At 42.3% G+C, this 16100-nt stretch overlaps 2 protein-coding genes across 3 annotated transcripts; one reads left to right on the forward strand and one right to left on the reverse strand.

The window, feature by feature from the left end:
* Positions 1–375: 375 nt before the first annotated feature.
* On the forward strand, positions 376–7190 carry LOC125542752 (glyoxysomal fatty acid beta-oxidation multifunctional protein MFP-a). Its single transcript, XM_048705924.2, has 18 exons — positions 376–706; positions 1554–1625; positions 1765–1830; positions 1926–1982; positions 2078–2145; positions 2232–2313; positions 3620–3675; positions 3770–4072; positions 4167–4253; positions 4327–4501; positions 4611–4732; positions 4815–4978; positions 5054–5308; positions 5449–5570; positions 5681–5802; positions 6255–6403; positions 6519–6657; positions 6925–7190. Exons 1-18 carry the CDS (start codon positions 610–612, stop codon positions 6961–6963), a joined length of 2175 nt encoding a protein of 724 aa, XP_048561881.1. The 5' UTR covers positions 376–609; the 3' UTR covers positions 6964–7190.
* Positions 7191–8781: 1591 nt separating this feature from the next.
* LOC125542753 (uncharacterized) lies at positions 8782–12783 on the reverse strand. Of its 2 annotated transcripts, none has more exons than XM_048705927.2 (14): positions 12602–12783; positions 11607–11781; positions 11348–11517; positions 11171–11243; positions 10966–11040; positions 10752–10862; positions 10604–10643; positions 10467–10530; positions 10018–10120; positions 9819–9914; positions 9700–9729; positions 9304–9403; positions 9130–9214; positions 8782–9053 (listed from the first exon to the last, which is right to left on the reverse strand). In XM_048705927.2, exons 2-14 carry the CDS (start codon positions 11778–11780, stop codon positions 8927–8929), a joined length of 1248 nt encoding a protein of 415 aa, XP_048561884.2. In that variant the 5' UTR covers position 11781; positions 12602–12783; the 3' UTR covers positions 8782–8926. The 2 variants fall into 2 exon arrangements, with proteins under 2 accessions (XP_048561884.2, XP_048561883.2); XM_048705926.2 differs by having other exon boundaries at positions 11607–11799.
* Positions 12784–16100: the final 3317 nt, after the last annotated feature.

The raw sequence follows: 16100 nt of genomic DNA on the forward strand, positions 1-16100 counted from the left end.
ATCTCTTGGAATTTAAGCCGGCTAACTGAGAAAAAAAAGCACGATGATCATGTTGATGCAATAATTAATTATTTGACGCAATAAGCAATGTCTATGTGCATTTCGTATAGTACGGAAGTTTATGGACTCAATTTTGTATCTTTGATGTTTCATAGTCATATAAAAAGTTTCTTCACAGTCATGTCTCTCTCTTCTAGATTACCTAGTACTTTCTTCGTATAAATAAAGAAATATAAGAACGCTCTTATATTTTTTTAGGGAGGGAGTATTTATTTTACTCATTTACTCATTAGCAATTCATCATGGAGAGGATCATCTCGCTCAAATCCAATGTCCCTGGCCAGATCTGACGTGACGTTTAAGTGAGATGAGATGGAACGGATCGGCCTCCGCAACCGCACTCCAAAGCTTGCAAGGGAGGGAGGTTTGATGGCGCCAGCGCAGCGCAACAGCCTGCCTATACAGTAGGGCGCTATAAATGAATTTCGGAGGATAGCAGATAAATCCTGCAACTGCAAGCTCCCAACTCCTCCAATCAACCTGAGCGAGACCTGCAAGAAACAAACACCGGGCGGCAGGCGGGATCGATCTTGGGAACCAGCGGAGGAGATGGCGGCCAAGGGGGCGACCGAGATGGAGGTGGGCGGCGACGGCGTCGCCGTCATCACCATCTGCAACCCGCCGGTCAACTCCCTCTCCATCGATGGTACCGTACCAGCAGCATCCATCCTCGTCTTGGATCCCGTTCCAATCTGCTGCTCCGCCTGTTTTGTTTCTCTTTTCTGTTGAATTCTCTGTGCGTTTGATGGGGAGAGGCGTGATTCGATGCCAAGAATTGTGCTTTCTAGCTGTCGCTAGGCTTACTTAATTTTCACTCCTTGAGGTTGAGGGTGGTGCCTGGTTCAACAAGATTGGAGGTCTGTGTGATACTGGGGCAACTCTCTGGTGGAGGCGCACACACACAGCCACAGCCACTGGTACTCAACTCCGGCCGGCGAGATTCCAGGTCGGAGACGCACACATACACAGCCAAGACAAGGATTTGGTCCTTCAACATTGGGGATTTTTTCTCTCAGCTCACTCTGCTTTGCTGCTGGGGCAGAGGGCCTTAGTAGTAGTACAACTTAGCGCTTTACAAAATCAGAAATTCAGTACTAGTATCTCCTTTGCGCGCGCACAAGCGCGCGCGTTGCTTTTAGCGTGATCTAACTGCCGCCTCTATAGCCAAAACTGTTGCTGTTACCTGTTAGGCTGCTGTTACAACAACTATGCAACGAGTAACATTTAAACTTGACTGTTTTGCCAATATTTTGTACCAAAATCACATGGCATTCTACGAGCCGTAAGTACTGCGTTTGTATCTGATGACCACATGTTTATGCACCAAACAATTGGCCAACATTAGCGCAAGTTTTCTTCTCCTAACATAGCGCATGTGTAGGATAATTAGATGGAATGTAATTAGAATCTGTTGCCTCTGAAGATTATGCAAAACATTATTGAAAAATCTTTTGGCGATAGTTCTTTTTTCACCATGACTTTTTTTCTTTCAGTACTCCTAAGCTTAAAGGAAAGCTATGAAGAAGCTCTTCAGAGGAAGGATGTCAAAGCTATTGTTGTTACAGGTATTTGTCAGTTCATTTTTTTCAGGCAATATAAATGCCACAACTGGGGGCGCACTAGCCCATGTCTGTGCATTTGAAGAACAAAACACTATTTGTTCCAGTGAGGAAGCCGTTTCTTATTATTTCAAGCCTTTCACAGGGAAAGGAGGAAAATTTTCTGGAGGATTCGATATTAGTTCCTTTGGGGATCTTCACAGTGGAAAAAGTATGTTATACTCGTCTCATTGTGTTATTCTTCTCGTTTCATTACTGTTTGAATAATTCTGTAAATCTCATCATTTTTATATATGTTTCTAACAGTTGAGCAGCCAAAGGTTGGTTACATATCAATAGACATTCTCACTGAACTTCTGGAAGGTATATGATTAGTCTGCCTCGTCTCTTCATTCATTACTGCCATTATGTTAAATTATTTTTTGTTGAATATTTCCTGTACTTATTGTGTTAAACAGGTGCAACAAAGCCATCGGTGGCTGCAATTGATGGTCTTTGTCTTGGCGGAGGATTAGAAGTTTCCATGGTACTTTTCTTCTTTATCCTTCCCTAGATCAGTTAAATCAAGAGGTTTTATCTTATATGAATTTTTTTTTTTTGGTGCTATATTAGGCATGCCATGCACGTATTTCAACTCCCACTGCTCAATTAGGTCTTCCAGAACTTCAACTTGGGATCATTCCAGGATTTGGAGGTAAAATTATTTGAATCCTTTTATGCATAAAGTGAAGTGGCTCTTAAACCATGCATTTTCCTGTTAGTTTTGTAGCACAGAAACTTTGATGTAATGTTTGTGTTCGTTTAACACTCAGAAATATATTAGGAGCTAACCAACATTCATAATTGCTAACAGCCAATTCTTCCAATTACAAAAAATTGGCAATGCATTAACAGCCCGATTAGCGTCCCACTTACTCTTCACCAAGCTTACGATTTGAAGACACCACATAAGTCCAAGAACCTCCTTTGAATCAGAAAAAGGTGATCTGTTCATTGTTGGCACAGAAAGGAGACAATGCACATAGAGGCAATCAGTTTCTAGGATTATTGGAAGGTGCAAATCAAGTGCCAACTGAAGACACCCCCATCCCCACCTGCAGAATCCAGCGACACATTACATCCTGCATTAACGATCCCAGAGCCCAGCTCCATGGTGGGGGATTCCATCTCTCCTTGACCAAATATCCCAGAGCCTTATGATTAGTAATCCCCACAGGTGAAACAAACAAAGGAGCCTTTCATTCTGGTTGGAAAAAAAGAGAGCCTTTGGTTTGCTGCCACTAGAATAGCCATCCCTACTCGACAAACCAAAGAATGAAGAAACATTGCTCTCAAGATAAAGAACCGATGCTGCAATTGAAGCCTTTCCTGTCTGAAAATCACATCATTTTGAAGGTGCCAAGCTCTTTAGAAGAGGAAGAATAACTTACAGCCAGTTCATGTGTTTTCATTCATCTTTCATCTATACATTGAGGAACCAGTCTGGGCCAGAATTAAAGAAACAATTCTCACCTTGAAGCTCCCATGCTGAACTGAGCGTGTATCGGGGGGCGACTTCGTATAATTGATCAAAGGATGGAAACCATCCTCATCTTCACTTCTTCAGTACCACAGATACTACAAATTGATTGTACAGCAAGGTGCCTCCTGCATCTATTAGATTGCACCACAAGACTTGTCTGTGGCCACTTTCCAAGCAACCATTTTAATCTTCCAAGAAACATCTGTTAGTCAGATTGTATTCCAATTTTTTCTATCTCCATTGGTTGCCCCACTGTTTTGCCCAGGGTCATCACTTCTCATAATATGAGACGGGTACTGAGCATTGCATCCGCATCATGATTTGCTTTTCATCCCTAATTTATTTAAATATGAACGATATGAAATCCACTGTTGCTTTGTATCTTTTCTGTCATATGCTTATCCCCAATGTGAACAGAATTATATTCAGCCTTTTTTTTTGGCTTTTCAATGTGATGACCCATATACATAATTTATAGGAACACAGCGACTCCCACGTCTTGTTGGACTGACAAAGTCACTGGAAATGATGTTGGTAAATACTGCTTCGGAGCCTATGGTTTTCTTTTCTGTGGCTGAACTGGTTTAATTCAACTACTTCACTTAACTAAATAACCCATTTTCATCAGCTATCCAAGCCAATTAAGGGCGAAGAGGCACACCAACTGGGTCTTGTTGATTCCTTAGTTTCTCCTAATGATTTGGTGAATACTGCTCGTCGTTGGGCTTTGGATATCTGTGAGCTCAGAAAGCCATGGATCAAAAGCCTTTACAAGACCGACAAACTGGAACCCCTTGGCGAGGCTAGGGAGATTCTCAAGTTTGCAAGGGCTCAAGCTCGAAAGCAGGCTGCAAATCTTGAACACCCACTTATTTGTATTGATGTCATTGAAGAAGGTATAGTTTCAGGACCTCGAGCTGGGCTCTGGAAGGTACTTGATGCTACTTATGCTGTTACTGCTACTTCATTTAATTTTCATGTTGTGAATACAGAATTTTGGATTCACTTCTGTAATGTAAATGCAGGAAGCAAACGCATTCCAGGGCCTTCTTTTCTCAGATACATGTAAAAGCTTACTTCATGTATTCTTCTCTCAGCGTGCAACATCAAAGGTATGAAGGACATTTTTTTTAATTGTTTACTATCAAATTACACCATGTCTTAACCCTCTAAAATATGCGACAGGTTCCTGGTGCTACAGACTTGGGTTTGATGCCTAGGAAAATAACGAAAGTCGCCATTCTAGGTGGTGGGCTTATGGGTTCTGGAATTGCTACCGCAATGATACTAAGTAACTATCCTGTGCTGCTGAAAGAAGTAAATGAGAAATTTCTGAATGCTGGAATTGACAGGATCAAAGGTACTACAAACAGGATTAAGCCTCATCATATCTATTTTTTGCTGGGAATCTCTTACGTTGCATCTTTGTAATAAAAAGATAAGATTATCTCACTGGTTCGCTTCACCAGCCAATTTGCAGAGTCGTGTGAGGAAAGGAAAAATGACAGAGGAGAGATACGAGAAGGCTTTATCTCTTCTCAGTGGTGCCCTTGGTTATGAAAAGTTCAAAGAAGTGGACTTAGTTATTGAGGCAAGTCTAAATCTTATTAATGACCCGGAATTAATTACAGTCACCCATTTATGCTTATTTCTTTTATTTCTCACAATCGCAGGCTGTTATTGAGAATGTGAAGTTGAAGCAGCAAATATTTGCTGACTTGGAGAAGTACTGCCCTTCCCATTGCATCCTTGCTACCAACACATCTACGATTGATCTTAATCTAATTGGAGAGAAAACAAAGTCCCAAGACCGTATTGTTGGTGCACACTTCTTTAGGTAATGCAGCATATATTGATTGATGCACAGTAATTCTGGATGTACATCCATTAACTGATTGCACCATGTATGCAGTCCTGCGCATGTGATGCCACTCTTGGAAATAGTTCGTACCCAGCACACCTCAGCACAGGTTGTTGTTGACTTGCTGGATGTTGGGAAGAGGATCAAGAAGACACCAATAGTGGTTGGGAATTGTACTGGTTTTGCAGTCAACAGGATGTTCTTTCCTTACACCCAGTCAGCACTCCTGTTTGTTGATTATGGCATGGATGTTTACAAGATTGATCGTGCATGTACCAAATTTGGAATGCCCATGGGTCCATTCAGGTCAGATATATAGTTCTGTATTGTTTTCCTGAATATATATAAGCTCCTACGACATTCTTAACGTTTCTTATGATAGTTTTCTAGCAATGCCAGATGGACTCAGTCTAGCTACTAACTATTTTATGTGTGTATATATGCAGGCTTGCAGATCTTGTTGGTTTTGGTGTTGCTGTGGCTACTGGTATGCAGTACCTTGAAAATTTCCCAGAGAGAGTCTACAAGTCCATGCTAATCCCTATTATGATGGAAGACAAAAGATCAGGTAAAATTTATCAAACAGCACTAGTATATCATGCATATTTGTTCTTTTGCAATTAATGATTGTACTGGTTTCTGAAATGTGTTACCATGATTGACCAACCATTCATCTAGGCGAAGCCAGTCGGAAGGGATTTTACAAGTACGAGGATAAAAGGAAGGCAACTCCTGATCCTGAAATTATGACGTATATTCAGAAATCTAGGAGCATGGCAGGAGTCACTCCAGATGCTGAGGTTTGGTTTGGTTCATCTTTTGATTTTTGGCTAATCTCTGTTGTATTTTCCTAGAGAATTGCGCAGCTTTTTGATGAAAGCATGTGCAGTAATAGAATTACTGTAGCGGTTCATTCTTGGCATTTATTTTTCTGGTCTGCTCTTATGATTCTAGCATTGAGATGGGGATATTAATTAGGAATAGTTCTAAAAAAATGTCTTTACATTTTGTTAACTACTATGTTGCTGGTTGTGTTTTTGTGGAAGAAGCAAAGCAGAAGTAGATATTTATAGTGTCCTGTACTAGCTAGATGAGCAGATATAGCTTGGGGGTTTATATTGAATGGATGGTTATATATAGTGGTAGAAATATCAAGCCTAAATCAACAAGATCCTTGTAGTGGTTAAAGTAGCATTCTTGCAAAAGAAACAAGTTATTTAGTGCTAAAACTTACTGCATAAATATATGCCAGTTGATGAAGCTAAGTGACAAGGACATAGTAGAGATGGTGTTCTTCCCAGTCATAAACGAAGCATGCCGTGTCCTTGATGAGGGCATTGCGGTCAAGGCGTCGGATCTTGACATCGCCTCAATCTTTGGCATGGGTTTCCCACCTTACAGGTCCGTTTTTAAGACACCTGGTCAAATATCCCTCTCACTATGAACCTTACAAGCCCTGTGTAGAGATTTACTAGTAGCAACTACTTAATTGCCTGTCTATTGGTGCAACAACCAGGGGAGGGGTCATGCTATGGGGGGATTCCATCGGCGCAAAATACATCCACGGCAAGTTGGCGGAGTGGGCGAAGCGGTACGGCAGCTTCTTCGAGCCTTGCTCCTACCTTGCCGAAAGAGCGGCAAAAGGGATTCCTCTGGTGAGCATGCGTGCCATTTCATTTCAGCTGAAAACTTTAATGCCTATTTTCTTCAGTACTACTCCCTCCGTTCCAAAATAGATGACCCAACTTTATACTAAAGTTAGTACAAAGTTGGGTCATCTATTTTAGAACGGAGGGAGTAGTAGTTTCTGTTTGTTTCAGAGAATGAAAGCCTGTACCTCAATATTAGACTACCAATTAATTCATCTTGTTCTGATACAGTGAAATGTGATACAGTATATGATACTAAATTTTCATGTGCAGAGTGCACCAGCAGCAAGTCAAGTCAAGGCCCGGCTATAGGTGTTGGTAGGTCTGGTATTTCTGTCAGCTGAAGGAAATTATGTCACCGAGTAATAATGCGCGATGAAGGTGGTGATTAGTGTAAGGGGCTGAATAATAATAACAACACGTGAGCTGTATATTAGGAAGCAAAGGAAACCGTAACTAATTGCGGTTGGACCCTTGAAGAGTTTTATGTAATATATGTGCAATGATTCTTAAATAATATTGCAAATATGCTCTGTCAATTCTTTTGTTATGCACCGAATCTGTCCCGCAACAGCGTGAATGTCAAAACCTGAATTTCTGAAACAATGTGTGCTCAATGCGCTGGTGTGCTGAACCTCAACTGCACAACCTAAACCTGAACTCCTTTTTATCTTAGGTAAATACTGCAAAGCTTTATTTATCCAGTTATGATGTTTACAGGAACTAACATAGGATCACAAGGATGGCCTAACCAGACATGGCAGCCAATACCGTGAGAAAGAGCTTTGCGGGGACTCGTTGTGAGCTTCAAAATTGAAGTTTCTAAGTTCATGAATAAAACTACAGAAAAGGAACATACCACTGCCCGCGACCGCCAGGCCATGCTGGGAGGCCCGTCCCTTTGCATTGAATTGCGACCCTAGGCGGCTAGGGTTTCTCTACCCGCTGGCTCTGAGGTTCGAATGATCACTTGTGGAAGGGAAAATGACAACTGACTGTGTCATGCGCTCCTTTCCTGTGGAAAATTTGCATTTCTTGAGCTCCCCGTTTGGATTTGGTGACGAGGGAGAGGAAAGCGACGACACTGCACATTTGTATTGGGAAAAGGAAAGCCTACAACGCTTTCTTCCCATTGCCCACGGCCGGTATGACTATCTCATGATCTGACCCTTTTGGCCTACAATGCTTTCTTTTCACCACCTATGACAGAATATACTCCCTTTGTTTTTATTTACTCTGCATATTAGTCTTTTGTTGTTGTAAGTCAAACTTTATAGAGTTTGACTAAGTTTATAGCAAACAATATGAAACATTTGGAATAACAAATATAATGGTACTGATTTAGTATTGTACTAGATGTTATTTTTTTTATAAAGTTGGTCAAAGTTAATAAAATTTGATTGAAGATAAAGCCAAATATACAGTAAATAAAAATGGAGGGAGTAATAATCCCCATGATGTTGTTATGTCAATTAGTTGCTCAAATAAGAGACATGCACCATGAGAGCTATACTTATTAATCTGCAACTTTTATGTCAACATTACACAACTCAGAGAAGAGGGCGTTGATGTTTATTGCTTTGCAGAATACAGTGCTATGGCCTTGCTTTCATTCCCCGAGCGCAAAAAAAAAGAGTGGAAAGTACTTGGTTTCGTAATCAACAGTTGAAGAATACATAGATAACTCTCTTGCTAATTCTCTTTTTTATGTTTAACAGATGAGATCAGCAACTGATATTCATAACACTCATCATCATACATAGGGCAGAATGCAGATTTGCAGCACCCGAGCTCCATTGCTATCTATATTTGAACATTTTGAAATTTGTTTTTGAAGTTCCGAAAAACTGGGAAATTTTTCCCAGGGATACATATACACATTCCAAATACCAGTGGCAAGTTTCGGTAGAATCTCGTTTTGTTTTGGGATATAGGGAAAAAAACAAATTTCTGACAGCATACAGGAGAAAAAGGGTGCCATTTCTGTCAGAAATTTCTCTTTTTTGTATTTCCCAAAATACAAAGTATTTCTTTTCCAGATTTTTACCTGGACTTAGGAATATGCGTATGTATTCATGTATTTGTTTTAAGATTTTTTTGCGCACCGGAAGTGTGTTTTAAAAAAAAACAAATACCAAGAGCCATGAAGCTTGGTAGCTGTTGGCACTTTTCGATGGATGTGCGGGTACAAATTTTGTGGTATTACTTCAGTTTCACATACTACCATCCATCACGTGAAAACTAACTTTAACAACATTTTGGACATCTCTTAAAATCAGACCACGGCTGACTTCTGCAGGTTGCCCATTCCAAACAAATTCTCGAACAATTTTGAAGCCATTGGAGGAACCGTCATAGGCACCGGGGCCATGAAATTAGCAATCTTCTCGTGAACGCTGTACCTGAAAACTCACATAATAAACAAGTTAATACACAATTGCCTGCAAGAAAAACCAACTGCACCGAAAGTCACTCTACCTTATCTTTCTGCTCTTTGAAGCGCGGCGATCGACGAGTTTTCTCTTCTTGTTCTGCTTCTTCCTCAGAGCATAAAATGCAGACTCTGCAACAATTGCAGCAGTATGGCTCATACATGCATTCAGGGCTTAAAAAAAAGTAGCGCAGATGCACAATTGTTGGATATGAACTAACCAGATGCTCCATTATCGCATGACTCGAGAAACTCCTTGAGAAGTTGATGGTAAAATTCAGAATCATCAATAAGTTCAGGATCACCTTCCACATCCTTCCCCTGAATTGAAACAAGGGGTGAGCATATGAGACCAGCAAGTGCACTACACATAGTGTATATATAATTCGATCGGTGGTGGAAATATCCCTGAAATCAGTCTAACTTAATTAATCGGTTAGATTGATAACTGAGTCTAACTGGAATACATAACACGAAATTTGAATAGAACAAAATGGGAGACAGGCAGGCAACAACAACAACAACAAAGCCTTTAGTCCCAAACAAGTTGGGGTAGGCTAGAGACAGGCAGGCAAGCTTGAAATTATTCCAAGTAAAGGATGAAGTATTGCTCAAACCTCAACGGTAGTAGCAGGCTCTGCTGCAGTCTGCAAATTGAATGAGAAGACACAAATTATTCACTATAATGAAGCAGAAATATGACTGGTGGCCCTCATAATAGATGCATATAAAATACCTCCCCAAATACACCGACATCAGATTTCCGCAAGTACATCCGGTCAATCATCCTGCTTGGGTCTCTCATGTAACCAGCAACTTGGTCACTTATGTTCTGTTCTCATACAACATGGAAAGCAAGGGTCTTAGCTTTTTAAATCCAGGCCTGTTCCACAATAAAAAATTACTAGAAGTAGTTAAATAGGCATTCAACCAACCTGATTAAATGCGTGCAACTTTCCTTTCAGTGCAGCAGCTCCAGTTGTGACCTGTGTTTTCCTCTGCCATTTATCTATCTCGGTATTTCTGAATGGGGTTATCCTGTACAAAAATCATGGCATGTAGCAAATTAGCAATCCAGAAAACAAAGGTCTTGTAAAGATGAAACCAATTTTTTATTACTTATAACAGAGCCAAACAAACAATTCACTAACTCAAAGACATGTAAGAGATTATTATAATAAAGGACCAGGGAAGAGTTTAGATCATTAGATGGTCCGTATTAAAGCACAAAAGACATACTACTAACATGATATGGTAAGCATACAAGGGCAGAACTGCACAGTGCTGATTAACAAAAGATCTTCTGCTACGCAAGACACTGTAACACATCGAAGAATATATCCTGAAGTACTTCATCAGAGTTTCTATTGCTGCAAAAGGTTACCTTGTATGCAATTTCTGTACTTGCGACCACTCGTCACTCTCTCCATTCGAGTCAGGCAATGTATCTGTCATTAAGTCAGGATTAACGAATGTTTCAAGGCATCTTTCAGAATGAGAAAGACTGGATAGCAGTTCTACCATTCGCACCCTTTGCAGCCTGGTTCTGCTCCAGTAAAGCCTACAGGTAGTTTTGGAAAGCATATTGTGCACAGTAAGAAAACCTGGAACAACTACAGTATAGCGGTAGCATAGCACTGAAGCAAAAAACATGAGCAGGTAAGTGAACCTTCTGCAGGTCCAGCATGCAACCGAGAGTCTGTTTCGATGAGTCCAATAGATCAACATATGCTTGCTCTATCTCCTGATCATGACTGCAGAACCTTGACTTGGATGGATCCTGCAACAACAGAATAAAATATATGTTTCTTCAGAAGTAAAATCAACGAAGACGAAGAAACAAAGGTGCATGTTCTGGCAGTCATATGAGAGAAACAACAGACCTTGGGAAGCTTGTTTGAAGTGGAGAATGCCTTTTGCAGCAAGAATCTCATTTCCAGGGTCTTATCCCATAGCGCCTTCAGTAAACAGCAATTGGATGTAGAGGTTAATAGTTTGAAAGCATAAACACTGAATGTAAAGGATAGCTGTGCAATTGAACATGATCATGTTGAGTAGATGTTATGCAAAGCACATATAAGAAAATACCTTTTGGTTTTTGACTGCCTGGCCTCTTGAGACATCGTCATCCCTGTGTTGCTTCAGGGTTTGAAGAATGCTTCTGCAAGGTAGAAGAGAAGAATATAAGTGAGATGATGAAACAGATTCTATAGTAAACCGTGTGAAAGGGAGGCATGGGGAAGAAGGGCCGAAAGGAGACATTACTGTTGATTGGCCTGGAGGGTGCGATACTGCTGCTCGAGCTCTCCCATCTCACCATCATCCTCCTCCTCATGGAGGCTCTCCTCCTCATCATCCTCATCATCATGGAGGCTCTCCTCATCGTCATCCTCCTCATGGAGGCTCTCCTCATCGTCATCCTCCTCCTCGTCACTCTAACAAGAGAGAGAGAGAGATAGGCACAAAACAGCTAAGCAACCTATACCCCTCAGAGGAAAAGGAAAATGAGAGGGGAGGGTGGTACGGTGGAGGAATCCTGGACGTCGTCATTGGCGGCGCTCCCTGTGGAGAAGAAGCTGTCCTCTGGGTCGGAGTGGTCATCAAGGTGGAGTTCACAGTCGCTGCCTGAATTGGAAGAAGCCTCCGAGGGGGAAGGAGAAGGTGATGCCTTGCGGTGCTTACGTGCAAGTGGCGCCATCCTGTATCGTCAACTAGGCCTGAGTGTTCAGTATAAACCGGAATTTTGGTTAGTACATTTTGGTTTAGTTTTTTTGGACAGATTTGATTATTGACTAAAGCTAACAAAAAATGTCAGTCAAAAACGCAAAGTCGGTATTTCGGTTAATCTAGAAAATCGGTTCAGTGGCCGGTCAATACCGAACTGTACAGGTTCCAGAAATTCAGGTTCAGCACACCAGTACATTGAGCACACACTGTTTCAGAAATTCAGGTATAGACAATCACATGTTTCAGGACAGGTTCACGGTTTAACAAAAAAATTGACAGAGTATATTTGCAACATAATTTCAGGCGTTATTTACAACTTAACAATCCCCAACTTAATGCTATTGTGTTTTGCCAACCATCGTACTCACTGGTGCAAACAGTACGTCCCTCAAGTAAACTGAAAGTCGACCTCCAATCCATGGACTTGTTTTGGCGACAATTTGTCCCTCGTCTCAAAACCGGATGAATTTCGTCCAAAACCAGAGTAGAGAGACAAACCGGCCACGTGGAAGTGGGTTCTCTCTTCTCCTCACTTGCCACCTCATCTTCTTCTTCCTTCTCATTCCCTCTGCGTAGTGGGCATTTTATCAAGCAGTTGGCGTGCTTGCCTGCAAGCTCCATCCATCTATGTACCATCTACGTACGGAACCAGTGCAAGCGCTACTGCTAAAGTCTCCACGGGAGGCATATGAGCAAGCATCCATGTATGACCTACATACAGAACTAGTGCAGGCAGCCAGGGACAGCTGAACAAGGATTTGAGGTGGAGGATGAGAGGAGCTGCGGACTTACGTGGCCTGATTGCTGAGTGACTGCCGCGGTTGAATACGTGGGGGAGAGGAACGCCGAGGTGCGCCGCCGGTCGCCGGAGAGGAGAGCTGGGCCGCTGTCGTCGGCGGCGGGGAGCACGCTAGGTTTGCGGGGTGACGACGCCGAGGAAGGAGAGGGTACTTCCTATTCCGCGCATAGGGTGGGGGGTGGGCCGTCAAGCAAATGCGCACCCCCGCGCGTACATGGGCCTACCCGACTGGGCTTCCTGTGTTGTTTTCTTGACGGTTCTTGGAAAGGTTTCGTTCAGTTTTTTTTTATTTTCCTTTTTTGTATTTTCTCTATATCGGTTTCTTCTCGTGTTTTCAGTTTTTCTTTTGTTTTTCCTTTTTTTCTCCTTTTTTTTCGTATTTATTCCTTATTGATTTTCTAATTTTCTAAAAGATCAGGAAAGACTTTCTTAATTCATAAAAAAATCAATTTCATGACCGTTTAAAAGAAATCATGAACCTATTTTAAAATTGCCAATATTTTTTTTACATTTTTTAGCTTCCCAATATCTTAAATTAGTGAACTTATGTTAAGTATGTAAATTTGTAAATTCACGGATATGTTTCAAAAATATTTGTATTTTAAATATTTGAAAGTTGTAGCTTTGCATGTGTTACGCCTTGTAGGTGATAAGGCCGACACGATGGCCATCAATAGTGCTCCCATAATGGGTGGTATGTGTCCTCGACTTGACACAATGCCTCGTCACGGCATTGAGTCTCCATCCTAGTCCAGCCAACAAAATTCCAACGTTGCGACTATGGCTCGGTGGGTGAAGCCGTCGAAACACTTCATGAAGGTGAAGATCGATGAATCTTTAAGCGGATCGAGCAAATTGGGGGGAGGGGGTGTTGCTTCAAAGACTGTGATGCGTGGTGCAGTCATACTTGGTCCATGCACTTCATGCTCATGCGACTTCATGCATTGTGGTGGCAATTCAACTTTTTTTTTTGCAAATGCATGGATGGAGCTCCCTCTTTTCTCTGAGATTGCATGCTTGTGGATGTAGGTTCTACAGATGCCTTGTCGGTGGGCAAAGCAGCCAAAACACTTCATGAAGGACTCCCTCTTTCTCTGCGCCTCCAAGCATATTGTGTGAATGACAGCCAAGGTCTCCCTTGAGGGTGAGCCAGAAGTTATTGTATATTTCTTCAAACAAATTAATAAGAATTAGAAGAAATGCAATGCAGATGCTTAGATGATCACAAGATGCACCAGCTCTCCTGGGTAAAATTGTCAAAAACCAGAGGCAGATGATCACAAGTTCTACATCTTTCTCTAGTCATAAAGTGACAATTCATCACGCCGCAACAAACACACTAAGCATTAGATTGATCACAATCATGTAGGGCAGCTCATGTGCGCTTTATACTGAGAAACAAGGAAGAGAAAACCATCCAGATACTACTATGGATCCATAGTCAAAAGAAAACTACTCACTACTCATGAGTGATGATGGTGGCAACAAGGTTGATGTAGATGGCCACCGAGATGATTTCCCTCCGGCAGAGTACTCGAAAATGCTTCCAGATTGGATCACTTTGGAACAGAGAGGTGCGGCGATGGACAAGTTCCAACTCCTCGATATTTAGGATTTTCAAAGCGAACAAAAAATATAGGCATCGAGAGGTGGTGGAACGGAGCACCAAGGGGGCACGCGGCCTCACCATGCGACCCCCTGGGTGCATGGGGCCCACAGGGATCCCCCAGGTGGGCCCCTAGGTCCTACAGAAACTTCTCGATGCAAAACTTTTTCTAGAACATTTTTAGATTTTTTTAAGAACCGTAAATTTGTTTGTTAAGCTTAAAAACATACAGAAAACAGACACTGAGCACTGAGTTAATAGGTTAGTCCAAAAATAAATAAAAGTTGTCAAAAACTATTGCAAAGTGATATAAACATAGCATGAAATAATAAAAAATTATAGATACGTTTGAGACATATCAACGTGTTGTTTCAGATGTTCCGGTTCGTGCCTGTAATGGGCCAACAATTGTTCTGGTTAGCACGTGTGTGATCGTATAAGGGGAATATTGGTGCACCCTTGTAGGGATAAATCAGTTCGAATAATTGTGTTCACGGTTACGGACGATTTGAAGTTCGATGACTTCATCATAACACAAGTTCAAGTTGTAATCTCTAGGACTTACCCACCCTTAATATGGTTACTAATAGAGTGTGCACAACTTTAACCAATTAATAAAACTTGCTAACTAAACGCCTCAGGGACTCTTGTTCGGTGCGAAGGAGAATGCAAGGCTCTGTCATGTTTACGATGGGATAGATGCTCAGCGTGGGCGCAACCATGGGGTTGCGTTGCACAACATTTAGTGTAGCTGGTTCTCATACACTTTTTTTCCTTATCTTTGATAGACGCAAGTTGTAGCATGTCTCTATAAGGGCTAGTGCTTGCTGCCGCTAAACTCCTTGCCCTCTTTTGATACCTGATGCATAAATACTGCGGGACTCCGGTAAGTCCTGCAGCGTACGTCATGTACTCACCTTGCTATAACAAAACACTTACATGTATGGTGATGGACGCCGTTAGCCAGTTATCCCACAGACAACGGTCTGGCAGGGATATGGACGCATTTGCTTTCGTTCCCGTCTTCTTAGCACAATTTGTATTCTTACATGTCTAAGGTTTATTTGCTGTTACCCACGTTTGCAGAATTGAGCCACTCGAGGTTTTCCACGTGGAGATGGTCAAGGCATTGGATCACCCGTATCACGTACGCGGCCCCAACACGGTGATTTGGGAGGAGCTGCGCGCGCTGAGTCAATTAGCGGGGCAAATCTCGCGGCGATGGCGATCGATTAGGAATGAGATCACGGTGCCATGGCGCAATTGAGAGAAGCAAGTCAAGATCCCGTGATTTCGTGGCTCGGCCGAGGCATGTGATCGATCCTGCCTTCAGATTGGTATGCATGCGACGCGATCAAATCGGGGATCATTTCCATCTTCCTTGATAATCTGGCGCCAAAACCTTTTTGGGTTTCCCGCCGTGCTCCATGGCCTTTGATGTCGGCGTGCTATATATATATATATATATATATATATATATATATATATATATATATATATATATATATATATATATGCCCGTATGCATGTCCAATTGTCAAGTACCACGGCGTAGTCTCCCTCTCCGGACAAGTCATGGCGCCTCTTCTGCCTCGCTACGTCTCTCCCGACGACATGCCCCTCCCCTCCGACTCCGACGACGATGAGAGCCGTGACTACGACGTGGTAGTCATCAGCGACTCCGACTCCGACGACGGCGACACGGTCATCCACGATGGCGCCTCGTACGCCAAGGCCGTGTCCGGCGGCACCGACCCCAACAACGCCCCCGACCGCGGCGGCGGCGACAATGATGACGGCGGTGCCGATTCCGACGAAGGTGACGGCGGGCATCTGGTGCGAGGCGCAGGACCGCGCACGACTGCTGGGCCCTCGAGGATGAGCGC

This window comes from Triticum urartu, chromosome 3A (genome assembly GCF_056163025.1).
Source record: "Triticum urartu cultivar PI428250 chromosome 3A, HENAU_Tu73, whole genome shotgun sequence".
Taxonomy (NCBI): domain Eukaryota; kingdom Viridiplantae; phylum Streptophyta; class Magnoliopsida; order Poales; family Poaceae; genus Triticum; species Triticum urartu.